Source organism: Malaclemys terrapin, chromosome 15, assembly GCF_027887155.1.
Source record: "Malaclemys terrapin pileata isolate rMalTer1 chromosome 15, rMalTer1.hap1, whole genome shotgun sequence".
In the NCBI taxonomy this organism is placed as follows: Eukaryota; Metazoa; Chordata; order Testudines; family Emydidae; genus Malaclemys; species Malaclemys terrapin.
Window position 1 is genome coordinate 16867366 of NC_071519.1, and position 27199 is coordinate 16894564.

General features: G+C 46.1%; 1 protein-coding gene across 9 annotated transcripts in view; it reads right to left on the minus strand.

The window, feature by feature from the left end:
• PKNOX2 (PBX/knotted 1 homeobox 2) overlaps positions 1-27199 on the minus strand; it is a 624957-nt gene that overhangs the window by 236480 nt on the left and 361278 nt on the right. Inside the window, exon 1 of one of the 9 annotated variants that reach the window (XM_054005411.1) lies at positions 17193-17214. The exons of 7 other annotated variants lie outside the window; for them this stretch is intronic. In XM_054005411.1, coding sequence (XP_053861386.1) covers positions 17193-17195 — 3 coding nt within the window. In that variant the 5' untranslated portion in view covers positions 17196-17214. Of the gene's footprint in view, positions 1-13753; positions 13776-17192; positions 17215-27199 lie in introns of those variants that run through there. One more of the 9 variants, XM_054005413.1, reaches the window with a different exon arrangement.

The window sequence follows — 27199 nt, forward strand, 5'->3', positions numbered from 1 at the left end:
TAGACAGGAGCTCTGCCAGTCAGCTACCTGCAAGGAAAGTTCTATTCCACCCTGCATTGTTCTAGGCAGAAAGAAGAACAGGAGTACTTGTGGCACCTTAGAGACTAACAAATTTATTAGAGCATAAGCTTTCGTGGACTACAGCCCACTCCTGTTCTTCTTTTTGCGGATACAGACTAACACGGCTGTTACTCTGAAACCTGTTCTAGGCAGGACACCCTCAGCCCCCTCTCCCAAAACCCCTATCAGGTGAATTTTATAACGTGACTGGCAGGTCATCAAAGCTGGGCTATTTCTGACCAGGACACCAGGTGCAGGCCAGTAGCGAATTTGACCCAGCAGTCGGAGTGAGGATGGAACCACATGCTGACTTTAATGCCTTGGCTGAACTGCACCAAACACCAGGCTGCATGTCTCTTAGCACAGAGGAGGCCAATGCAAAGGCCTCCCCATGAGTCAGCATTTAGGCAATGTGCGTGACCCAGCTACCTAGCTTTCTGAGTAAGTCAGAGCTGCACAGCTCTTTAGAAAGCCCAGCTCTGGTAAGTGAGTGCTGCTGCCCTTGCTGGAGCCCAGAGCTGGCCAAAACTGGGGTGAAAAATCATTTCTTCCATTGCATCCCATCCCATGCCAAAAGAAATCAAAAAGACAGGGACTGGTGTTCGGGGGAGGGGAAATGACAAGCATGGAGAAAGGGGAGCAAACAAAAAACTGGAACAATAAAAAGAAAACATAAAAAGGCTATTTTTCTTTGCAGATCCACACGTTTTGCAAAAGACCACATCCGATCTTGCAAGCTGCAGGAGCCTATCTGCTCACATTTCTTCCCACCCTGGAGCTATAGCCACCGACTTATAAACTCTGCCCTTACTGGCAAAGATCTCTGACCTGCAAAGATCAGGTTCTTCATGCCCACCCTGTACCAGCACAAAACAGCTTGAAACACTTATTACCACAAAGCAATGTCACATTTCAGGAATGATGGTCGATCTCGGGTAGATGTGGCAGCTGCACAAGGAAGTAAGAGTGCATAACCTTAATCCCTTGTGCTGGATTGCAGGTAGCAGCATGAGAAGGACAGCACTCCCTTGCACAAGGGGGGAAGAGTGGATGGGGCCATGTGGGGAATGGTCAAAGCCTTGGCTCCACCCCAATGTACTGGCTATGCTGAAATGCTTGGCATGGATCTGGAATGGGGGTATTTCCCCGTCAGAGTAAGTGGGGACCCATCCAGAGAGGAGACTGTGCCTCTGAGCCACAATCTGCCCCTTGGTTTGCTCCAGGGGCAGCATGACCACACTGCCCCTCGCTCATAGCTCATGGCAAAGCTACAGTTCACTCTTTGTCATTGAAGCTCCAAAGACAATCAGAGACTCAAATACAGTAGGGCTGGCAACAAGGCCTCTGGTACCAGGCAGGGAATTTCCTGATAGTCCTTACCCTGTAGTAAAACACTGTCATAACTATAAAGGGAAGGGTAACAGCCCTCCTGTGTACAATACTATAAAATCCCTCTTGGCCAGAGACACCAAAATCCTTTTACCTGTAAAAGGTTAAGAAGCTCAGGTAACCTGGCTGACACCTGACCCAAAGGACCAATAAGGGAACAAGATACTTTCAAATCTTGGGGAGGGGGAAGGCTTTTGTTTGTGTTCTTTGTTTTTGGGTGTGTTCGCTCTTGGGACTAAGAGGGACCAGACATCAATCCAGGCTCTCCAAATCTTTCTAAACAAGTCTCTCATATTTCAAACTTGTAAGTAACAGCCAAGCAAAGCGTGTTAGTTTTATCTTTGTTTTCTCAACTTGTAAATGTTCCTTTTGCTAGAGGGTTTACCTCTGTTTGCTGTAACTTTGAACCTAAGGCTAGAGGGGGTTCCTCTGGGCTCTTTGATTCTGATTACCCTGTAAAGTTATTTTCCATCCTGATTTTACAGAGATGATTTTTACCTTTCTTTCTCTAATTAAAAGCCTTCTTTTTAAGACCCTGATTTATTTGTCCTTGTTTTAAGATCCAAGGGGGTTGGATCTGGACTCATCAGGAATTGGTGGGGGAAAGGAGGGGGAATGGTTAATTTCTCCTTGTTTTAAGATCCAAGGGTTTGGATCGATGTTCACCAGGAAATTGGTGGAGAAGTCTCTCAAGGCTACCCAGGGAAGGGTTATAGTACTTGGGAGGGAGATATTCTGGGGGAGGGGGGGGGTAGACAGAGTTTCCCAAATGACTCAAATAATTTGGGTGGTGGCAGCAAAACCAGATCTAAGCGAATAGATAAGCTTAGAGGTTCTCATGCAGGTCCCCACATCTGTACTCTAGAGTTCAGAGTGGGGAAGGAACCTTGACAAACACAAAGACATTCTTTTCACTAGGAACAGTGTACAGATCTGGTGCCTCCCCACTGTACCACCCATTTGCCTCTCTCTCCACCAGAAGCCAGGATTCAGACAAACCATTCCATTCCAGACTCGTATTTTGGGAACAAATAGCTGAAAAGTCAGTACATTTAACAGTACAAACCCCAAGGAATTAGCATCTGGATTGAAATGCGGAACAAGCCATTTCTTATTAGAATGTCTAGCATTTTATTTTTCCAAATATAATTCCCACCAATTCCTATTGTCATCACCCAGCTACCCACCAGTAACCCTTAGCCCTGTTGAAGGAGAGGAAATGCTGCAGCTCTCAAATCTTATCCAAAGGTCACACAAAATTAACAACGGTCCAATTCAGCAGCTGTCACCAACTGAATCAGAGAAATACACGTTAACATCCATACAAATATTCCAGAGCAGTGTGAATTCCTTACCCCTTCCCAACCAACTGCTCCAATCCCTCTCTCCTCCTGAACATGTTTGGGGAGGGGGACCTTTGCCTTCATTTGATTTTCCTTACTCTGTTGAATGTCTCTTCCTTTTACCCACTGCACTTCCATTTCTTTATACAAATGGAGGTGAATTCCTGAGAAATTATGGCAGACCACAAAATTTTGCATTGCTCCAGATTCAGTGCAATTTGAAAATAATCTGTGTTCCCCTATACTGACTGTTAATATTAGCCAAGGGTCCGCATGAGAGGAGAGACTTCTCTCTGCTTCACCACATTCCTATCCAGGGTGCAAGTGGAGGGGGAGGGGAAGAGGGTGGCAAGAGCTACGTAATTTTGAATACATAAAGACGGTCATTTCACAGTTTCCAAAGAGACATCAGCTGAGAGGGACATAAGCACGACCATACTGGGTCAGACCAAAGATCAATCTAGCCCAGTCTCCTGTCTTCCGACAGTGGCCAATGCCGGGTGCCCCAGAGGGAATGAACAGAACAGGTTATCATCAAGACATCCATCCGCTGTCACCCATTCCCAGCTTCTGGCAAACAGGCTAGGGATACCATCCCTGCCTGTCCTGGCTAATAGCCATTGATGGACCGATCCTCTATATGAAAATACTTCCTTTTGTTTGTTTTAAACCTGCTGTCTACTAATTTCATTTGGTGACCCCTAGTTCTTGTGTTATAAGTAACACTTCCTTATTTACTTTCGCCACACCAGTCATGATTTTATAGACCTCTATCATATCCCCCTTAGTCGTCTCTTTTCCAAGCTGAAAAGTCCCAGTCTTATTAAGCCCTCCTCATATGCAAGCTGTTCCATACCTCTAATAAAGACATTTTCTGCATTTCACTCCAGGGAAAGATGAGATGATTGACCAGTGAAGTTACAGACCTACAAAGCTCTTGGGAGCAAATTCAGCACACTGCATTTAATTGTAAGCAGCACTGTGTGTAAGCACACGCTAAAGAAAGTCCTTTTTTATAAATATAAACCCTGGTTTCCCAAAAGCTAGCTGTCAAGGAAAAAACTGACCCACAAACACAGGGATTTCCATACACTAGCAACTTAGGAGGGGTTCTGATAACCCAAGCAGGACTGATGGAATGCAGTGGTTTGGTTAGGACAGTTCCACTTTGCTGCTGTGTCCCTCTTTAGAGCCAGGTACTGAAGAGAATGAAATGACTGATTAAAGAAACAATGTGGGTGAGGTAATATCTTTTATTGGGCCAACATCTGTTGGGGAAAGAGACAAGCTTTCAAGCTACACAGAGCTGTCCTTGAGGTCCATGAAAGGTACTCAGAGTGTCACAGCTAAATAAAAGATGGAACAGATTGTTTAGCATACATAGTTAACACATATTCTAAGAGACCATTCAAAATGAAGTGGCCTGTTACCACCTCAGGATTGATAAAGTCTGCTGCAAGTGATGCTTGCTTCATTTTTCTTGGGCTTAGCCTCTCTATGCCAGCAGGCTTTCAAGGAAAAGCTGAATAGTGTATATGACGAAGTGGGGGATTTTCTTGTTTTTTCCTTGTTTTCCAATGGTTTGCATGCAGAGGGGGTGGGACTCAGTTTCCCTGGGTGTTACTGGTTTAACAAGGGAGGGGAGAGGGAGTTTGTTGTTACAGAGTACTGGAGAGGGAACTTGGGACCCCAGCAAATGGACTGGAGGATGGATACCCCAGTGACTGGTGATCTGGCGACCCGGAGACCCAGCAGCCAGTTCTGGCCAGTGGGAGGACAATGGGCTGCGAAGAGAGGACCCCATGACCTAACCAGCCGGTTCCAGCCAGAGGGGGCCAGAAGACAGGAGGCCGAGGCGACCCTGTTTACCTGGAGAGAAGACAATGGACAGAGGCAGGGCTTGGGGCCAGTGATCTCAGATGCCCAGCTGGGAAGCAGGGGATCTCTGGGCTGGAGAGGGGGAGCAGGCAGAGCCCACCTGGATGCAGGGAGAGACTGGGATATGCTGTGCGGAGGGAGGCCAAGCCTGAGGGTCAGAGAGTTTCCTGTGCTGTGTTCAATGTTCAATAAACGCTCCTGTTTTACGCTGGCTGAGAGTCACTCTGGTCTAGAGAACAGGGTTGCATCATCCCCTTTGGGGGTGGAGGCCCGGGGGGTCCAGAGTGAGTGGACTCCCTGAGAGGGCCCACGGCAGAGACAGATGCGCTAAGGCTCAGAGAGGTGCAGCTCCAGGAGGCAGAGGAGCTTAACCCCAGAGAGAGAGTGGACCCCCGAAAAGGGCTGTCTCACTGAAAGGGGCACCCCCCGTAGACTGCACAGGGCCACGGGTGGGCACGATCTGTGAGTCCGTGACAACGTAGTCCAAGGGTGGTGGAAATGTGAAAACTGAGGGCATGGCTACACTTCCAGATGTAGAGCGCTTTGAGTTAAACCAGCCTTCGTAGAGCGCAGTAGGAAAAGTGCTGCAATCTGTCCACACTGACGGCTGCAAGTGCACTGGCATGGCCACATTAGCAGCTCTTGTAACGACCACAGAGCGCAGTGCATTGTGGTAGCTATCCCAGCATGCAAGTGGCTGCAACGTGCTTTTCAAATGGGGGGGTGGGGTGGAGTGTGACAGAGAGTGTGTTGTGTATATGTGGGGAGAGAGAGAGTGGGTTTTGGGGGGGTTGAGAGCATGTCAGCATGCTATCTTGTAAGTTCAAACAGCAGCAGATCCCCCTTCCCCCCCCTCGCCTCTCTCTCTCTCTATCTCTCTCACACAGCATTCCACAGTAATGGTTGCTTTGTCTCAGAGCAGATAAGCATGCCGGCTGTCAGAAACGGAGCTTTCAAAGGGCATATCCGCATTCCTGCAGCGATTACAAAACAATTACAAGAGTGGCACTTAACTTAAGGGGATTATGGGATGTTTCTGGAGGCTGATCAGAGCGCAGTAATGCAACACCTCGTTCACACTGACACCCGGACATTTCAGCCAATGCGCACCAAGCGTTAATCTTCTCGCTGAGGTGGACTACCAGGAGCGCTCTGGCCCTGGAGTCAGAGCGCTCTACGTGCCTTGCCAGTGTGGATGGGTAGTGAGCTAGGGCGCCCGGGGTTGCTTTAATGCGCTCTAACTCGCAAGTGTAGCCAAGCCCTGAGGGTGTTTGCAATAACCCAAACTTGGAGTGAATTTGGAAAGCAGGGGATTTAGATTCCATTCTTCCCCTGTTTCCTCCTGAAGGTTACTTAGATAATAAGAATGCCTTCTGCAGCTTGAGTCAGATTTGTGTACAATACCTCTGGACAGAGAGACTCCCTGCACAGCCAATCATTTCAACACTGCCAAAACAGCCTCCCACACAATGACACGAAAACAAGGGATAAATCAGCAATGGCAGAGATCAGGCTACAAACTGAAATCTTCTCTGTGTTTGGCTACTTTGTACAAATGTCCCAGAGCTGAGCACCGAGTCATATCAGGGAAACATAAGACAAGCAGCTGTGGAAGAGTATCTTCAGATTAAAAATAGAATAGTAATCACAAACCAACGTTTGGGGTAGGGGGAAGGAATGCGTGGCAGCTGCTTTAATGCGCTCTGAGTGTACAGCTAGGGCAAAGGAAACACACCGATCATTCATGAACTGAACGGATGAATACCCTGTTTGTTTTTCTGTTGGGAGTAACACAAAGAGTAACAATGCTGGAGAAACAAGAGTCACAGCATTTGCTCTTGATTTGCAAAGCAATGTTAAAATAAAGCAGATTTTATTGTCTAGCTACATAGGTTTGTGGCTAAAAAAAAATTCCCTGAAACTCTTCCAACTAATTTGTTATCCAAAGTACAGAGATTATTCACCTTTATTGCACCACTGAAAACCCCTTGCCACAGAGTGCCTGTTGTAGTAGGAATTGAATAGAAACCAGCTCCTTTGTCCAGTGTTGTGCTCCAACCAGGACATCAACTCTCTCAAAGAAGAATACTGAGCACGAGACAGAGCAAGCACAGCTTGACTGGGAACTTCACAGGCGTCCCTGCTTCGCCACTTCATAGAGTGTGAAGTTGTGTAATTAAGCCCCTTTCACCTTTCCTGAAGTTAAAGCTAGGAGCTGCTGCCCCACCTTTCCTCAACATGCTTTGCCTAGTCTATTAAATTTCACACACGGAATGGGAGTCTCTCTGACCTGGTGGCTCACTTTTTGGAAGGTTTGCTCATTGTGGAAATCTGTCTGTCTTTCTGCTCCTAAACGTTTGAGAGCATGAAGATTTTGTAATTTTGTCTTACAACGGCAGACTTAGGATCAACCAGCTAATAGGCTGTTGATGGTAACTGTAATTATGCAAGTATCAAAGGGGTAGCCGTGTTAGTCTGTATCCACACAAAAAAACGAGGAGTCCGGTGGCACCTTAAAGACTAACAGATTTATTTGGGCATAAGCTTTTGTGGGTAAAAAACTCACTTCTTCAGATGCATGGAGTGAAAATTACAGATACAGGCATAAATATATATTGGCACATGAAGAGAAGGGAGTTACCTTACAAATGGAGAACCAATGTTGAAGGCCAATTTAGTCAGGGTGGATGTTGTCCACTCCCAATAATTGATGAGAAGGTGTCAATACCAAGAGAGGGGAAATTGCTTTTGTAGTGAGCCAGCCACTCCCAGTCCCTATTCAAGCCCAAATCGATGGTGTTAAGTTTGCAAATGAATTGTAGCTCTGCAGTTTCTCTTTGAAGTCTGTTTTTGAAGTTTTTTTTGTTGAAGAATGGCTACTTTTAAATCTGTTATTGAATGTCCAGGGAGATTGACATGTTCACCTACTGACTTTTGTATGTTACCATTCCTGATGTCTGATTTGTGTCCATTTATCCTTTTACGTAGAAACTGTCCAGTTTGGCCAATGTACATGACAGACGGGCATTGCTGGCACATTATGGCATATATCATATTAGTAGATTTGCAGGTGAATGAGCCCCTGATGGTGTGGCTGGTGTGGTTGGGTCCTATGATGGTGTTGCTAGAGTAGATATGGGGACAGAGAAGGCAACGGGGTTTGTTACAGGGATTGGTTCCTGGATTAGTGTTTCTGTGGTGTGGTGTGTAGTTGCTGGTGAGTATTTGCTTCAGGTTGGGGGGCTGTCTGTAAGCGAGGAGTGAGCAATGCTCCAACACCACTGTCAAAGATTTGTGCTTTACTTACAATTTGATATTTTCTAGATACAGCTTCCAAGAATTGGATCTTCTCATGCCTTTATCTGCTAAATCAAAGAGCCCTGTAGCATCTGAAATCTTCTTTCCAGGTAGGGCTTCGTCCACCACTGGGGAGGGAGGTTTAGGGGTGGGTATCGCTTCCTCTACTCCGACCTCTGCGTGATCTGCATGCACTGAGCCAGGTGACGCCGATGCTACTGGTGCTGTCTACTATTGCTCTGCGGTGGCGGCCAAAGAGCATTGGGAAGAGGACATTGCCATGACCAGCATTCCCCATGTACCCCAATAAGGCCACTGGTTTGGCCCCTGGCCTTGATACCACTGCTGTGCCAAAGTTGACGTGGTCTCGGAGCCCCTATCATGCCGGTGAGACCTGGGCGAGGGGCTAACTCAGCCCGCCGTACTTGAGAACTCCTCTTCTGGTTACAATGGAGGAGCTGTTGATGCCTGAGTGTGCCTGCTAATGGCTGCCATCGGAGACTGGTGCCCGGGGTGGGATGAGCGGCGTTGGTACTGGGGCAATTGGTAGCAGTGCCGGGGAGACCACAGCCTGGATGGGGAGTGTTCCTACATGGCAGGTGATGGGGATCTTCAATAAGAGGCCAACCGGTAGGAGGGCGAGTGGTGCCGGTAATGTGGAGACTGAAGTCGATCTTCAGGCAAACTGTGCCTGGGTGGCGGTGACCGCGATTGCAGTGCCGATGACTGGGGGTGAGCCCCACAGGATCTGGGCTGTGACTCCAGGGATTTGCAGCGTTGTGGTGGGGAGCGCTGTCTTGTCTCAGAGGAGTGTCGACGCTCCATTAACCCTGAGGAATCATGGAAGCTGGCATGCCATCTTGGGGAGCCTTTGCCACATCCTGCTGCATCAACAGCGCTGGTGGAGGCCTTTGCTCTCTCCGTGCCAGGGAGGCCTGGATAGGTGCCAGTGCCAACAGGGGCTTGGATCACATACCACTCCCCTGGGTCCAGAGGTGGCAGGTTTGTATAATTTTTGGTGGTGCCCAGATCAGGTCCAAGTTCCACCCCCCCACACTTGCCTTGTAAGCAGATATATATTTTTAAAAATAATTTTAAAATGTGAGGGCTCTGGGATGGGGCTGGTGATGAGGGGTTTGGAGTGTGGGAAGGGCTCAGGGCTAGGGCAGAGGGTTGGGGTATGGGGTGGTGAGGGCTCTGACTGGTGGTGCGGGCTGTGGGGTGGGGTGGGACTGGGGATGAGGAGTTTGGGATGCAGGAAGGCTGCCCTGGAGATTGGGGCCAGAAAGGAGGACTCCCACTAGCCCTCTCCGCACTGGCCGCAGTGAGCTCTGGGAGAAGGGCCCCCCTGTCCCTCCCGGCAGCAAACTATCACTGCATATGCTCCATGGTCCCCTCTCAGGTCCAGGAAGCCCCCTCGCCTCCCCTGTGGTGAATGCTGGGGGGGCTGCCATCACATGTGCACCTCGTCCCCTGCTGCTGCCCTCACTATAGCCTCACTGGGGGTGGGGCTGCCCCTTGCCCAGCATGGGGCAGGAGCTGTGACTGCGGGTGTGTGGGGGAGGGCTGTGCTGTCAGAGGGTCCCGCCAGAAAAGGGAAGGGTCTGAGGCGGAAGGGCAGGGTCGGGGTCAGACTGCCCTGGCACTAGTGGTTGGGGGGCACTAGGACCTGCAGCGGCAGTTGATGCCGGGAGCCAGCAGAGCAGAACGCAGCACGGAGCTGTAGGAGGCAGCCACTGGCTTGAGGTAGGGATGCTCTGGGGCCCGGGGGAGGTGCGCAGGGGCAGCAAGTGGGGGCCGGGGGACACTTGGGGGAGGTGCGCAGGGGCAGCAGGTGGGGCCAGGGGAGAGACCTGGCATCAGACATTGGTGGAGCTGAGCCCCCAGGCCCTGAATATTGCTGGAGCCCAGGCACCACGGTCCCATATAACTTGCCGCCCCTGCCTGAGTCAGTGACGCACTTTTTGAGGGGCTCAGAGCCCCAACTGGAGAGGCGCACATTTGTGACTCCGGAGTGGCTGGGCGGGCCGAACTAGGTCCCTTGCCCCAAGAACCTTGGGCCTTTTTGCCTGGTGCCAGGGAGCCGTGCTTCCGCACCTTCTTCTTAGGCACCAGAGATGTTGGTCAGTGCCGGGTGGAGCCTGGTGCTGGGGGTGCAGTACACACCGATGCCGAGGTACTTGCTGATTCTTGGAGGGAGGGCTCAGATGCCAGGCGAAGGGCTGACTCCATTAGGAGACTTCTGAAACAGATATCCCACTCCTTCTGAGTTTGTGGCCAAAAGTTCTTACAAATGCAGCACTTCTCCTGGATCATAGAATCATAGAGTTGGAAGGGACCTCAGGAGGTCATCTAGTCCAACCCCCTGCTCAAAGCAGGACCAATCCCCAACTAAATCATCCCAGCCAGGGCTTTGTCAAGCCTGACCTTAAAAACCTCTAAGGAAGGAGATTCCACCACCTCCCTAGGTAACCCATTCCAGTGCTTCATCACCCTCCTAGTGAAAAAGATTTTCCTAATATCCAACCTAAACCTCCCCCACTGCAACTTGAGAACATTACTCCTTGTTCTGTCATCTGTTACCACTGATCCCCCCTCATTCTTCTCTTCTGCAGATTAAATAATCCCAGTTCCCTCAGTCTCTCCTCATAAATCATGTGCTCCAGCCCCCTAATCATTTTTGTTGCCCTCCGCTGGACTCTTTCCAATTTTTCCACATCCTTCTTGTAGTGTGGGGCCCAGGGCCGGTGCAAGGAAGTTTCGTGCCCTAGGCGAAACTTCCACCTTGCGCCACCCCCCACCCAGCTTACCCTGCCCCCTCCCCACGGCAGCTGACCACACCCCCCCACCAGAGGAGCCCCCCCGCGGCAGCTAACCCCACCCGCCGCCCCCTCCCACCCGGGGAGCCCCCCCGCAGCAGCAGCTACCCCCCCCCTGCAGCTAACCCCTCCCGGGGAGCCCCCCCCGTGGAAGCTAACCCTGCCCGGGGAGCCCACCCCAGCTCATCTCCGCTCCACCTCCTCTGCTGAGCACGCCAGCGCCACTCTAATTCTCCTCCCCTCCCAGGCTTGCGGCGCCAATTGGAGGAAATTTAGAGTGGGGGCTGTGTGCTCAGTGGAGGAGGCAGAGTGGAGGTGATCTGGGGCGGGGAGCAGTTCCCCTGTGCACCCCCTCCCCGTTATTGCGGGCAGCCCTCCCCGTGCCCCCCCGCCCCAGCTCACCTCCACTCCATCTCCTCATCTGAGTGGGCTTTTAGGCGCCCTCAACCACTAGGCGGCCACCTAGTTCATCTAGTGGTTGCACCGGCCCTGGTGGGGCACAAAACTGGACACAGTACTCCAGATGAAGCCTCACCAATGCTGAAATAGAGGGGAATGATCACGTCCCTCGATCTGCTGGCAATGCTCCTACTTATACAGCCCAAAATGCTGTTAGCCTTTTTGGTAACAATGGCACACTGTTGACTCATATTCAGCTTCTCGTTCACTGTAACCCCTAGGTCCTTTTCTGCAGAACTGCTGCCTAGCCATTCGGTCCCTAGTCTGTAGCAGTGCATGGGATTCTTCCATCCTCAGTGCAGAACTCTGCACTTGTCCTTGTTGAACCTCATCAGATTTCTTTTGGCCCAATCCTCCAATTTGTCTAGGTCCCTCTGTATCCTATCCCTACCCTCCAGCATATCTACCACTCCTCCCAGTTTAGTGTCATCTGCAAACTTGCCCAGGGTGCAGTCCACGCCATCTTCCAGATCATTAATGAAGATATTGAACAAAACCGGCCTCAGAACCGACCCTTGGGGCACTCTGCTTGATACCAGCTGCCAACTAGAGATGGAGCCATTTATCATTACCCGTTGAGCCTGATGATCTAGCCAGCTTTCTATGCACCTTATAGTCCATTCATCCAGCCCATGCTTCTTTAACTTTAACTTGATGTGAGATTCACCCAAGCACTTGAGACAGCTGCTGTGGAGATCGCTAACAGGCATAGGCCTGATACAGTCCGTGCACGGCTTGAACCCGGGGGACCAAGGCATGCCTCGCCGGGGGCAAAGTCCCACTGGGACTCTAACTACTAACTGTCTGCAACTATAACTATTAAGAACAATTACCACTATTTACAAAGCCCTAAGGCTGAATGGTTCTTAATGAGGCAAGGGAAAGAGGCACTCCCACTAACCAGGAATTGAGAGGGTTCAGGGCCGGCAGCGCCTGATATATTGCAGCATGAGCACGGCACTCTAGAGGGCGCCACAGATTCTGCTGAGGCAAAAGTCACCAACAATGACAACCACGCATATGAGTGCATGCACACCTAGAATGGAATTGACACGATCAAGCACTCAAAGAAGAACTTTTAGTGCATGTCAGCAGAGTCCGAATGGGCCAGTTAATGCACGACACACTAGTGTGGAATAAAATTCTACAGCCCTCCAGTATCCACTAAACCACTGTGTAAACAAGTCCTAAATCTTCTCTTGAATAAAACTAAATAGATTGAGCTTCTTAAACCTCTCACTGTGATGTATGTTTTCCAGACCTTAATAATTCTTTCCTGAATCCTTTTCAATTTTGTCAACATTCTTTTTGAAGTGCGGACATAGGACCTCACAGACTTTAAGGTTAGAAGGGACCATAGTGATCATCTAGTCTGACCTCCTGCACATTGCAGGCCATAGAACCTCACCCACAGAGGACCCAATATTCCAGCATACTTGGGCCAGTATCATATGCACCAATGGCATGTACCTTATTATTCCTACTCAATGCTTATATACACACAAGGATTGCTGGGCTCTTTTGTCTACCACTTCACCCTGGGAACTCATGTTCACTTGGTTATCCGTCATGACTTCTGTGTCCTTTTCAGAGTCACTGCTTTCCAGAATAGTTTCCCCAGCCTGTAAGTGTGTTTCACATCTTTGTTTCTGATACAATCTAGCTGTATTAAAATGCATGTTGTTCAAATGAGCCCATTCTACCAAGTGATCAAGATCACTGAGGAATGGACTTGTCCTAAACATTATTCATCACTCTTCGTATCATCTACAAACTTTATTAGCAATGCTTTTATTTTTTCTTTATATCATTGCTAACATTTTAATTTCAGTGGGCTGATCTTTGTGGGATCCCACTAGAAACTCTCATTGGACAATGATTCCTCATTAACAATTACTTTGAGATCCACCAGTTAACTAGTGTTTAATCCATCTACTGTGTGCTATATTGATTTTGTAATTTAATTTTTAATAAGACTGTCATGTGGTAATAAGGCAAGTGCTTAACAGAAGTCCAGGTGTATTAAGTCAATACAAGTTGCCTTTATCAACCAGACTTGTGATCTCATTAAAGAATATCAGGTTTGCTTGACAAGCCTTATCTTCCAAGAAAACCTTTTGACTGGCATTAATTATTTTTTCATCTATTAGTTCCTTATTGATTGAGTCCCATCTCAGTCATGCCATTATATGGCCGAGAATCCCTGTCAGGTGAACTAGGCTATCCTGATGTGTGGAAAGAATAGCAAATATGGCAGACGACCAGGTTGGCATAACAGAGAAATCTTCGGTGAGCTTAAACATAAAAAGGAAGCTTACAAGAAGTGGAAACTTGGACAGATGACTAGGAAGGAGTATAAAAATATTGCTCGAGTATGCAGGGATGTAATCAGGAAGGCCAAAGCACAATTGGAGTTGCAGTTAGTAGGGGATGTGAAGGGTAACAAGAAGAGTTTCTATAGGTATGTTAGCAACAAGAAGAAGGTCAGGGAACGTGTGGGATACTTACTGAATGGGGGAGGCAACCTAGTGACAGATGATGTGGAAAAAGCTGAAGTACTCAATGCTTTTTTTGCCTCGGTCTTCACAGACAAAGTCCTGGTTGGAGTGATTTAGCTGGGATTGGTCCTGCTTTGAGCAGGGAGTTGGACTAGATGACCTCCTGAGGTCCAACCCTAATCTTCTATGATTCTATATATAGTATACGGCACTTATCAAATGTAGGCACAGCCTAAGTGTGCGCCTTTACAACTCTCTGCAGGTGTTTACTGCAGCATAACTTGAAAATGGGAAATCTCATGGTTTTGATGGTTTGTGCCTGAGTTCTTGCAAATATATGAAAGAGTATGCAAATGTGCAATATACTAGTGTGTGTTTTTTTTGTCACTGGATGTAGACAGGTATTCACTCCCCTCAGGAAATGATACAGGCTCCAGCCAACATGCTACTTTCTGTGTGTCAGGGAAGCACTTCAGACCATGTGCCTAATAGTTCTAGTTCTGTGAGAAGTAGTATGGTTAGCCTCTTGCCCATTCCGGCACCAGTGCTGAGGAGTCTTTCCTGTTGGAAAACAGTAGGGGTGGTTACAAATGGCCACTGCCCTGGGAAGTATTGCAAGCCAGACTTAGAAAGTGTCTTACTCATGTACTGCAGCCTTGGGACAGGTGCACTGAGCTACAAGGTATGAGTTCTCAACCCAACTCTTCTCGTGACTGTTCTTAATTTTTCTGTGCACATTCCTACCCTTATTAACAAGTGCTGGGCTTTTAAAAGATATTTAGGCACCTAAAGATGCAAGATGGCACCTAATAGGTGCTTAAATCTTTTAAAAAGCCTGAGTTCTGAGTCAAGAGCCGAGATACTTTTGAAAATACCACTAGGCACCTATCTGCATCTTCAGGTGCCAAAACACCTTTAAAAAATCAGGCTCTAAGTCCTCATCCCCAGCCTTTTGGAAAGCAAATACCGTTTACCCATTTTACAGCTAGGATTACTAAGAATGGAAAAGGCAATTGCAAACAGAGCAAGTTAAGAATCCAGCTCTCTAATATGATAGACTCAAGTCTCTTCTGCTTCCCCATATTGGCTTTCAGAAGAAATTTCCCAAATTATGTGCTTGTGTAACCCACACTTACAGTGTGGCTTTGTCCAAGGCTAGTGCCTAGACCAGGGGTAGGCAACCTATGGCATGCGTGCCAAAGGTGGCACACGAGCTAATTTTTCAGTGGCACTCACACTGCCTGGGTCCTGGCCACCAGTCCGGGGCTCTGCATTTTAATTTAATTTTAAATGAAGCTTCTTAAACATTTTAAAAACCTTATTTACTTTACATACAACAATAGTTTAGTTATATATTATAGACTTATAGAAAGAGACCTTCTAAAAACGTTAAAATGTATGACTGGCACGCAAAACCTTAAATTAGAGTGATTAAATGAAGACTCGGCACACCACTTCTGAAAGGTTGCCGACCCCTGGCCTAGACACACATTGAGGTTTATGAGCCTGCTAACATGCATTGTCCCTTAGCTAAAATTCCCACAGCACAAACTCACCAACACTCTTCGCGCTAGTTGGCAGACTAAGCAGAGAGAGCAAGAATGACCTGGGACATGGGGACTGAACTTCCTCTGTGATCCCTAGAGATTCCCCCCAGATCAGCGCTTGGCAAGCTGGCAGGCCAGGACGTGGGTGAAGCGTTCTGTGATGCTGCTTTGTAGATGAGCAGAGGGATTCATTCACAAGTGCTGCATGAGCACTACAGCCACAGAATGTTTTTTTAACCCAAAGTTTATGGCTATATGCAAATCAGTCAGAAATAGGCAAATCAGTCAATTCAATAATTTGCATAAAATGTCACATGGAGTTACACAAAACTTGGCAACTCTGTCTATGCAGCTAATTTAGCTATGCATGTATGTACAACATGGACACCTTCACTCCAGTGTTGGGAAATGTGCTGCAAAGATCCATACACAGTGCGTCAAGTCAGACTCTAGGCAGGGCTGAGGACTCATCTCTGGTTAGTGCCTAAATTACAACATTTTAGTCTTTAGTTCCATTCAACCTTTCTGTGCTTCAGTTCCCCTTTCAGAAAGAGATGTCTAATACCAGTGCTTTGTACATATAACACTGTTCCATTTGTAGTTCCCAAGTTTCTTTCCAAAGATGGATAAGTCTCAACCATTTTACAGTAGGCCTAAGTAGAGATGAATTTGCATGAGAGACACTGTGATGTAGTGGTTGAGACATGAGTCTATCATCTTAGGGATCAGGGCTCTTTTCCTGAGACTGCCACGAAATTCCAATGGACCTTGGGCAATTAACCTCAACACTCTGTTCCTAACAGTTAATGCATTGGAAAATAAGAATAAGGTAGAGACTTTTCCCTTTGGGATAGTGGTGAGTGCTCTAAATAAATACATCTTGTGAAGTGCATTAATCATAATATTCAATCAAAATTAGCTCTCTCATGGTAGAAACCTCATTACCAATCAGAATTCTTTCCTCAGCAGTATTATCTAATGCTAAAAGTCATTGCAGAAACATTCCATTAGATGTCTGGAAAGAATTCATGTAATCATAGATAATAGGAATAACCACAGGGACTGTCAGTGGGACCCCCAGCACTCTTCAAGATGGCTTGCCACAGTCTCCACTGAAGCTGTATTTAACCTGCTCCTGAATCCCTGAAGTGATACCTCAACCACCTCTTTTAGGAGTCTGTTTCACCGCCACTTTCTCTTACTGTTAAAAAAAACTTTCCTGAAGTGTAGAAGAAACCTTTCTTTTTTAGCTTCAGGCCAATGTTCCCTAACTGAACAACTTTCACTCCCTTCCTTTAAAGTAACTGAAGTAAAAGTAAAGCAGGAGTGGCGATGATCCCTTCTGCAGGTAAAGCTGAACGACAATTTTCACTCTAATCCTCTATTTGCTCAGACCTTTCCAAACCTTTTGGGTTCAACTTGTCCAGGCTTGCTCTTTGCCTGAAAGTGAGGTCTTTATAAAAATAAAAATGTGAGCTAAATTAGTTCTCCTAATTTATGAATGAGAAGAATAAAAAATATAATGTTCCTATTTAAAAAAAAAAAAAAAAGGCCTTGTGACTTTTCCTGAACAGCTCTGCGGCCAAAAGTGTCTGGGGATGAAGTAGAAAACCAGCCAGGAAATATCCCTTGTTGAAGAGAAGAGCCTATGGCAAATACAAAATATGGAGAAGAGCCCTAACTGAGAAAAGCGTCTGGTGAAAAGTTCTTATCACGATCAGAAAACCTCACATTACTGCAGTACACTTCTCATGGACTTTTTTGGAAGGCTTAGAAAGTGCAGCTGTGAGGAAGCACAGATCTGTGCCTAACTCCTCTTGTTCTAGTCAAGTGCAAAATTGTTGAAAGAGAATTCTTACACACATCTTATAGTGCACAGGCAGGATGCCTGCTCTTGCATACCATGGGAAATGTGCAGCTCCTACAGTTCACAAAAGAGATATCTTCCCTCTTGCAGATCTCCTGTGTTGCATAGAAGCAAGGCTCCATCCAGTGTGTCCCTTAAGGTGCATTGAAGAGGCTAATCAGGTGTAGTCTAGATAAATAGATAGACTCTGCAAACACCAGGGACTGAGTCCTTAACCAAAAAAAAAAAAAAAGGCTGGAATGCACTGCCAGTATTGTCACTCATAAGTGTACTCATAGTGCCGGTACTCAATATTAAAAATACCAGAACACAGCAAAAAAAGATGCCGGAACTGACATGATTTGAACCCTGGCACACACTACACCAATTTGTGAGCAAACCTTCAAAATCCTAAAGCATTGATCTCCTTGTAATAAGGATCTCCCTTTGTGTGTCCTCAGACATTTTCTTTTAAAAAGACTCCCAAGAAATTCCATGAAAACAAACACAAAAAAATGTTAAGGTTGCACAATTATGTGCTCAGAAATCAGGAAATGCAAAACTTACAGTTACATGTGCATATGCATCATGATACTGTCTTAAATTTCATACTTTCATGCTAAGTCTCAAATACATGATAGCATACATTTTTATATAACCTTTACTATACGTGTGTCATATCCTGTAATACTGTATATGACTCTGTATATACAGGACAAACAGAATCCATGAATCTGAACTGTATTTTATGAAAAGCACAGAGTTAAATATTCTTACACAACTTGTCACAAAATGCTACAGGTGTATCAAAGGTGGTCGAGAAAATTGTATGACACTTGTATTCAGTATGAAATACTATGTTTTCACGTAATCTCAGACTCTATTGTAACACGCACACAATACGAGGCCAGGTTAAGCTTGTGCAGGCAACCTTAACTTTGGCATTTAGTGACTGTTGTGCTTGACTGCATAACAAACCAACCAGCCTATGAAACCTCCAAACTGTACACACAGCTAATATATGCAGTCTCCTGTCCCCACTACTGTCACTCTCCTCTTCCCTTTCCACTCCGTTCTGTCCTGCATCACGTGGCACAGCTCAGCCCCATTTTAGAGTGTAAGCCGTGTGTCTTCTCTGGCATGTTTGTACAGTGCCCAGCACCAGGGCCCTGTGCTGATTGTGGCCTTTGGGTGCTACGATGGTACAAACAATAATAAAAACAACCACCACCGCCCTACTCCTTTGCACTCCCGAGCCTTTTGCTCATTAAATGAGTAATTATGAACCTTTGTTTTAAATATTAGAGGGGCAGTGTGTGTGCTCAACTCGAACTCTGCAATCCCATTGACTTCCAAAAGCTGTCAGGGGAATATCCCACAATGGAGGAAGAAAGTGGTGCTGGTGAAAAAAAAACTAACCTGGCTTATAGGGGAAGGGAAGGCAGCTATAAAAATATCTATAACAAATGGGAGAAAGGGGAAGTTGGTAGTAATGAATATAAGACAGGAGTTAGAAATTAGGAAAACTGATAAGTGAAGCAAAGGGACTCAAGAAATCTATGGACAGAAGAGTTAAAGACAATAAGGCGTTTTTAAAAATGTATTAGGAACAAAAAGAATCCTGAAAATGGTATTGAGCCATTACTAGACAGAAATGGTAGAATTAGCAATAATAAGGCAGTAAAGGCATAAGTGTTCAATAAATATTTCTGTTCTGTATTTGGGGGAAAAGATGATAAAACTCTTTCCATTCCACTATATCTTTTGGGAGACGTTAAACAGAAGCTACTAAAGTCAGACATTTTTAAATTAGCAGCTCCAGAGACCATCTATCCAAGAGTTTTAAAAGAGCTGGGTGAGGGGCTTGCTAGACCATTAATATTGATTTTCATTAAGTCTTGGAGCAAGGGACAAGTTCCAGAAGACTGGAAGAAAGCTACTGTTGTGCCAATTTTCAAAAAGGGTAAATGAAATTGCCTGGGTATTATAGACCTATCAACTTAATATTGATCCCAGGCAAGATAATGGAGCAGTTGATACAGGACTCAATTAATAAAGAATTAAAGGAGGGTAATGTAATTAATGCAAATCAACATGGGTTTTATGGAAAATAGATTCTGTCAAACTAACTTGATAGTATTGCTGTAATAGACTTCTGTAATGTGTTCAATTTTGATTAGAAAACTAGAATAAAAAATTCCCATGGCACAAATTAATGGATTAAAAACTGGATAAATGATAGGTCTCAAAATGTAATTGTAAATGGGGAATCATCATTAAATGGGTGTGTTTCCAGTGGGGTCCTTCAGGGATCAGTTCTTGGCTATTTAACATTTTTATCAATGACCTGGAAGAAAATAAAACCACCACTGAAAGTTTGCAGATAATAAAAATTGGAGTAGCAGGAAATAATAAAGAGAACAGGTCACTGATTCAGAATGATCTGGATTGCCTGGTAAACTGAGCACAAGCAAACAATATGCATTTCAACATGACTAAATGTTAATGTATGCATCTAGGAACAAAGACTGCAGGCCATACTTCCAGGATGGGGGACTCTATCCCGGGAAGCAGTGACTCTGAAAAAGATTGGGGGTCATGGCGGCTGAACATGAGCTCCCAACGTGATGCTAATGCAGTCCTTGAATGCATAAACAGGGGAATCTTGAGAGGGAGCAGAGAGGTTATTTTATGTCTGTTTTTGGCACTGGTGCAACCACTGCTGGAATCCTGTGTCCAGTTCTGCTGCCTTCTATTTAAGAAGGATGTTGGGGGGAGGGATAGCTCAGTGGTTTGAGCATTGGCCTGCTAAACCCAGGGTTGCAAGCTCAATCTTTGGAGTGCCAAGATCCTTTAAATAATAGAGATCCTGTTCTCACTGCAAATATTTAATGCAGCTAATATGTGTGTATAAGGTTTCTTGGCAGGGAGTAAGAATTCCATGGCTCAGGAGTAGGTTACGATGTTTAAGTGCGCTTCCTGTCTCTGCAGCAAGCAGGTGGAGGTCAGATGGGTTCTAGGCTGAGCCAATCATCTACCATGCTTGTCCTGCAGAGTTAAATCAGGGGAAAAGGAGAGAAAGTAAATTAGAAGTATAGTGGTTTCCTTTTGATTCAATTTGTCCCAAGCGCAAATATTTCTGAGGGGAAAAAAGCCTGAGTGTATGGACATAAGAAAATCCAAGGAAGTGTAAGTAAGAAATTTAAACATCCACACAAGCAAAGAAACTAACAAGAGGGAAAGGTGAGATGCACACTGACAGACTCAAATACACTTATGTAAAAGTATACATCTTCCCCATGTTTCTATCAGGAAACTCCCTGAATTAAGGAAAGTGGTTTGGTTCAGATCCTGGTCTGGCAGGGCAGGAGATATGGAAAAAGTCTGAGGCTATTGAATCCAAGTGGGACAGATATGGAGCTGCCCTGTCAGCCAGGGAATATTGTATGTTGGTCTGACTATTGGAATGGTGTTTCCTGTTTGATTAAATGGGTTGACCCAACCGGGGTCTGTTTGAAGTAGAGGCAGGAAGGAGAAGAGTGGCACCAGATAGTCACCTGTCAAACATTGAAGCGTTGTTAAGGGACAGTGCTAAAACCTTAGCTTTAATGATTTTGCCCAGGAACAACCAAGGCAAACTAAAACACAGGCGAGAAAGAACTTGGGCTGGGATTTAGAAAGGACTCTGTCAGGTGAACCAACCAAACCAAACTCAGCCTGCGGGGTGGGGGGGTCTGAAAAAGATAGGCTTTCTTAGGTCATCATTGGAGGATGGCAGGACTCTAGGTAAATTAGGGTTGCCAAGTGTCTAATCGCACAAACCCAAACACCCTTGCCCTGCCCCTTCCCTTCCCTGAGGCTCTGAATCCCACTCACTCCATCCCCCCTCTCTCCGTCGCTCACTCTCTCCCACCCTCACTCACTTTCACCGGGCTGGGGCAGGGGTTGGGGTGCGGGCTCTGGGCTGGGGCTGAGGGGTTCAGAGAGTGGGAGGGGGCTCCGGGCTGAGCCTGGAGCAGGAGGTTGGAGTGTAGGAGGGGGTGCGGGCTCTGGGAGGGAGTTTGGGTGAGGGAGGGGGCTCATGGCTGAGCCAATGGAAGCTGCAGAGTTGTCGCTCGTGGGGCGGGAGCAGCGCGCAGAGACCCCCTGGCCACCCCTGCACCTAGGAGCCAGACGGAAATGCTGGTCACTTCTGGGAGCTGCACGGAGCCAGGGCAGGCATGGAGCCTGCCTTAGCCCCACTGCGCCGCCTACCGGACTTTTAGCAGCCTATTAAAATCTCCCGGATTGGTTTCAGTAGCCACTGGGAGATCGATTCTGATTCCAGGAGACTCCTGGCCAATCCAGGAGGGTTGGCAACCCTAGGAAAGACAGACAGATGTGTAGACTGTTTGATTTAGTTTTTCCACTCGCTCTCTAATGCTTTGTTCCTACTGTTAAATAAACAATACTGTTGTTTTTAGAAAGCTGTTTGGTCACTATCTACCTCTGGTCACAGACTCCGGAAGGGAAAAACGCAGACCCGTGGGGTAATAAGCAGTTGACACACAGGGCACTGTACCCCAGCTTCACTTCTAAGAGTGGAAGAATCTCATGGTTCTATCTTGAGACAGGTAAGGGCACAAGCCGAAGACCTGAGGGATACACTCAGACCAGAAATGGGACAGAAATTCAGCTAGTCCTGTAACTAGAACAAAAGGTTTGCTCCAATATTTTAAATCTGCCTGAAGAGTGTGTAGTTGGTTTAAGTGTATGGGAAGATGTAACATAGACCAGGTTACCATCAGCCTGCGCTGACGAGGCTAAGCACTGAGGTCTGATCCTGATTGTTGCTGTAGCCTATGGATTTAGGATAAGGTATCTGAGCCAGTGGCTTTCACGCACTAAGGCAAAAGAGGAGGATGAAGAAAACGGGATAACAAAGGAGAAAAAAACCCAGAAGAAATCATCATGGCCACATGCTGAAAAAAAAACACCACCAAAGAAAATCCATCTCAAAAAGTGGAAAGTCAATTACAGAAATGCTGGATAGAATATATTGTTCCTGGGGTGGACCAGGCTAATGAATCACTGTGGGTTACAAGACAGCAGAAAAGGCTTTGGGAAATTCTAAACAGGATTTAAAGCAGTTGTATTAACTCTGTTGCTGCAGAGGGAATGTATTTCACAGCCAGCTGACCAGAGGTCTCTGTAATGCAGCTTTTAAAAAGAGGAGAGGAATGGAAAGTGGGTGTTAAAGGCATTTTAACACACCGCTGTTGTCACAGTTACACAGCTCTGTCATGAATCTATTCACCTACCTCCCCCTTTCCATCTTAGAGTTAATTAAACCAGCATGTTGATGCTAATGACTGATCAAAGCTTGGCCGCTGACTTAACAAACTGCTCCTTGGGCACCTTCTTCCTGCTCGCCAGCTCACAGCTTCACTGTCAGAGAAAGTTTGGCAAATTCATGTTGGTAGCAGAAAATGTAAAGATTGTTTAACAGCCTCCTTTTTCATGGAGTTGGTTCCAACCCTCCCCCCCCCCCACTACCTAACAAGCTGAGTATTTGCATGTTCCTCACATCCTTCTGCTCTTTTGCTTAGATACTATTGTGTTTACACTCCACGAGACATCGATTCACTATGATTATCTAGTCTGACCACCTGCAGAATACAGGCAGAGGCAACGTGTGGGGGCATGTGGAGTCACGTGCCCTCACTATGCCCCCCCACTATCAGCAGGCAGGGGGCATCTCTGCACACAGGCCAGAGGCCATCATCCAGTTCGATTCTTGCATCAAACCCAGTAACTCGTGGCTGAGCGAGACTGTACGATTATAATTGTTGTTCTAGCACATAGGAGTGTAGTCATGGACCAGGGTCCGATGGTGATACACACCGTGCAAACACAGAACACAAAGATGATCCCTGTCCCAAATAGCTTATCTTTCTGAAAGACATCCGATTGTGATGTACAGACTGTCTCAGGGAGCATCCACCATGTCCTTTGTAATCGATGTCAATGCGTAATTACACAATTGAAAATTTTCAGTTTATATTTTACCATCTTCAACTTCCAGCCATTGGATCTTGTGCTGCCACTGCCTGCTAGATTAGAGAGCCCTCTAGCATCCGGTATCTTTTTCCTAGGTAGATAATTGTAGACCAAGATCAAATAATAATTATTTGATTAACTAAATGGATTGAGCTCCCTTCTTGTACATAGAATGTTGTTTCTGAACTTTGAATCCTTCCTGTAGTTCTTCTCTGAAGACTTTCCAGTATTTCCTTTATAAAGCCCTATGATTCCTCAGCTCCTCTCTGTTTACCCTCTTTAAATATTGGCACCACATTGGCATTATTACAGTCCTCTGGAATGTCCCCAGTGTTCCAAGATTTTTATAGAAATAACACCGTTATTTCGGAAACCTCCTTGACCAACTGTATTGTAACTCAGTTGCAAGTTATGTGGACCTGCTGATTTAAAAATAATTAATGTAAGCAGAGGCTGTTTAGCATCCTCTTTTCCTACCACTGAAAAAAGAATTTAGTTCCAAATACAGAAGTTGTTGAACACTTCTGGTTTTGTACATCATTGACAATTTTACCACCTCCATGTAGTATTTGAGGAATTGACCTATAATATTGTTAAAATTCCTTTTGTTCCTGATATATATATATTTTTAAAATCCTTCATTTTGTTCTTAGTCCTATTAGCCAAAGGTACCTTTAGCTTCTGAGGTGAGGATGGAAGTACAGATTAAAAATAATCTAGGTATGGCCCCAAAACTACATGACTGCTCAGGGCTAGAGTGCCAAAAGAATATAGGCACCTACCTGACATGCAAGATGCCTAAATCCCAGAATCAGGTCTCACTGGGATTCACAAAACCCTTGCTCAGCTGTCCCTGAACCCTGTAGGAGCCTAAATGCCCTCAGTCCTACATTTTTACAGTAAAAGTTCCCTAGGTGCCTATGGTTCTGCCTCTGAGCATGGTCACTGCTGCTCCACGCCATGCATCTGAGTACCTGATACACTGGGGGAAGCTAAGCCTGCAGGGACTGATCCAATAAGTGGGTTCAGAGCTTGTCTACCAGATTGGGCCCCAGTAGGCATGCTTATACCAAACAGACAGTGGGGGAGGCCCTCCCTCATAACTTTTAGCCCAGTAGTTAGGGTATTTACCTGGGATGTGGGAGACCCCTCCCCTTCACGTCTCCACTCAGTCTCCACTCCCCTTAAAGTCTCCACCGGCAGCCTCCCCGTCAGCTCCCACTTCCCCTAAGTTCCCTGTGCAGCAGCCGCCCAGCAGGCTATCAATTGCTGGCAGTTCAGCTGTCCCTCCCCCCACTACCATGTGCTGCTCCTGCCCTCTGCCTTGGAGCTGCTCCATAGATTCATAGATTCATAGATTATAGGACTGGAAGGGACCTCGAGAGGTCATCGAGTCCAGTCCCCTGCCCGCATGGCAGGACCAAATACTGTCTAGACCATCCCTGATAGACATTTATCTAACCTACTCTTAAATATCTCCAGAGACGGAGATTCCACAACCTCCCTAGGCAATTTGTTCCAGTGTTTAACCACCCTGACAGTTAGGAACTTTTTCCTAATGTCCAACCTAGACCTCCCTTGCTGCAGTTTAAACCCATTGTTTCTGGTTCTATCCTTAGAGGCTAAGGTGAACAAGTTCTCTCCCTCCTCCTTATGACACCCTATTAGATACCTGAAAACTGCTATCATGTCCCCTCTCAGTCTTCTCTTATCCAAACTAAACAAACCCAGTTCTTTCAGCCTTCCTTCATAGGTCATGTTCTCAAGACCTTTAATCATTCTTGTTGCTCTTCTTTGGACCCTTTCCAATTTCTCCACATCTTTTTTAAAATGCGGCGCCCAGAACTGGACACAATACTCCAGCTGAGGCCTAACCAGAGCAGAGTAGAGCGGAAGAATGACTTCTCGTGTCTTGCTCACAACACACCTGTTAATGCATCCCAGAATCATGTTTGCTTTTTTTGCAACAGCATCACACTGTTGACTCATATTTAGCTTGTGGTCCACTATAACCCCTAGATCCCTTTCTGCCGTACTCCTTCCTAGACAGTCTTTTCCCATTCTGTATGTGTGAAATTGATTTTTCCTTCCTAAGTGGAGCACTTTGCATTTGTCTTTGTTAAACTTCATCCTGTTTACCTCAGCCCATTTCTCCAATTTGTCCAGATCATTTTGAATTATGACCCTGTCCTCCAAAGTAGTTGCAATCCCTCCCAGTTTGGTATCATCCGCAAACTTAATAAGCGTACTTTCTATGCCAATATCTAAGTCGTTGATGAAGATATTGAACAGAGCCGGTCCCAAAACAGACCCCTGCGGAACCCCACTCGTTACGCCTTTCCAGCAGGATTGGGAACCATTAATAACAACTCTCTGAGTACGGTTATCCAGCCAGTTATGCACCCACCTTATAGTAGCCCCATCTAATTTGTATTTGCCTAGTTTATCGATAAGAATATCATGCGAGACCGTATCAAATGCCTTACTAAAGTCTAGGTATACCACATCCACCGCTTCACCCTTATCCACAAGGCTCGTTATCCTATCAAAGAAAGCTATCAGATTGGTTTGACATGATTTGTTCTTCACAAATCCATGCTGGCTGTTCCCTATCACCTTACCACCTTCCAAGTGTTTGCAGATGATTTCCTTAATTACTTGCTCCATTATCTTCCCTGGCACAGAAGTTAAACTAACTGGTCTGTAGTTACCTGGGTTGTTTTTATTTCCCTTTTTATAGATGGGCACTATATTTGCCCTTTTCCAGTCTTCTGGAATCTCTCCCGTCTCCCATGACTTTCCAAAGATAATAGCTAGAGGCTCAGATACCTCCTCTATTAGCTCCTTGAGTATTCTAGGATGCATTTCATCAGGCCCGGGTGACTTGCAGGCTTCTAACTTTTCTAAGTGATTTTTAACTTGTTCTTTTTTTATTTTATCCGCTAAACCTACCCCCTTCCCATTAGCATTCACTATGTTAGGCATTCCTTCAGACTTCTCGGTGAAGACCGAAACAAAGAAGTCATTAAGCATCTCTGCCATTTCCAAGTTTCCTGTTACTGTTTCTCCCTCTTCACTAAGCAGTGGGCCTACCCTGTCTTTGGTCTTCCTCTTGCTTCTAATGTATTGATAAAAAGTCTTCTTGTTTCCTTTTATTCCCGTAGCTAGTTTGAGCTCATTTTGTGCCTTTGCCTTTCTAATCTTGCCCCTGCATTCCTGTGTTGTTTGCCTATATTCATCCTTTGTAATCTGTCCTAGTTTCCATTTTTTATATGACTCCTTTTTATTTTTTAGATCGTGCAAGATCTCGTGGTTAAGCCAAGGTGGTCTTTTGCCACATTTTCTATCTTTCCTAACCAGCGGAATAGCTTGCTTTTGGGCCCTTAATAGCGTCCCTTTGAAAAACTGCCAACTCTCCTCAGTTGTTTTTCCCCTCAGTCTTGATTCCCATTCCAGGGAGCCTCCTGCTTTCTGTGTGGGGTGGGGGGAGGGGGAGAAGAAGAGAAGGGGGCTAATGTCAGGGTGTCTCCTTCCCCTGCTCCTGCCCCCCGCTTACCCTTTCTCCATATAGCGCAGGGTGGGGACACTTCCAGAGGGAGAGAGCTTGCTGGCGGCAGCTGCTGTCTCAACTTCCTGAGAGTGATGTCAGTGTACTTAAAGGAGCAATGCACATCTCTCTCTCTCTCTCCCACACACAGGGTGTGTGTCTCTGTCTGCCATGCTGTCTCCTCTCCCTCCATTTGTGCTGCCGTGTAGAGTGTGAGGCTACATTAACAACAATGATTTAACCTTTCAGAGCTCAGCGGAATGCTAGTGCATCATTTAGCAGTAAGGCATTCCCTGGGAAACTTCACCACCTCAACCAAGCTTCACAATCATCATTGCTGTGTACTGTATTAAATTGTTTGTTTAAATTTATACTGTGTGTGTGTGTGTATATATATATATATATAGTTTTTTGTCTGGTGAAAAACATTTCACTGGAACCTAACCCCCTAATTTACATTAATTCTTATGGGGAAAT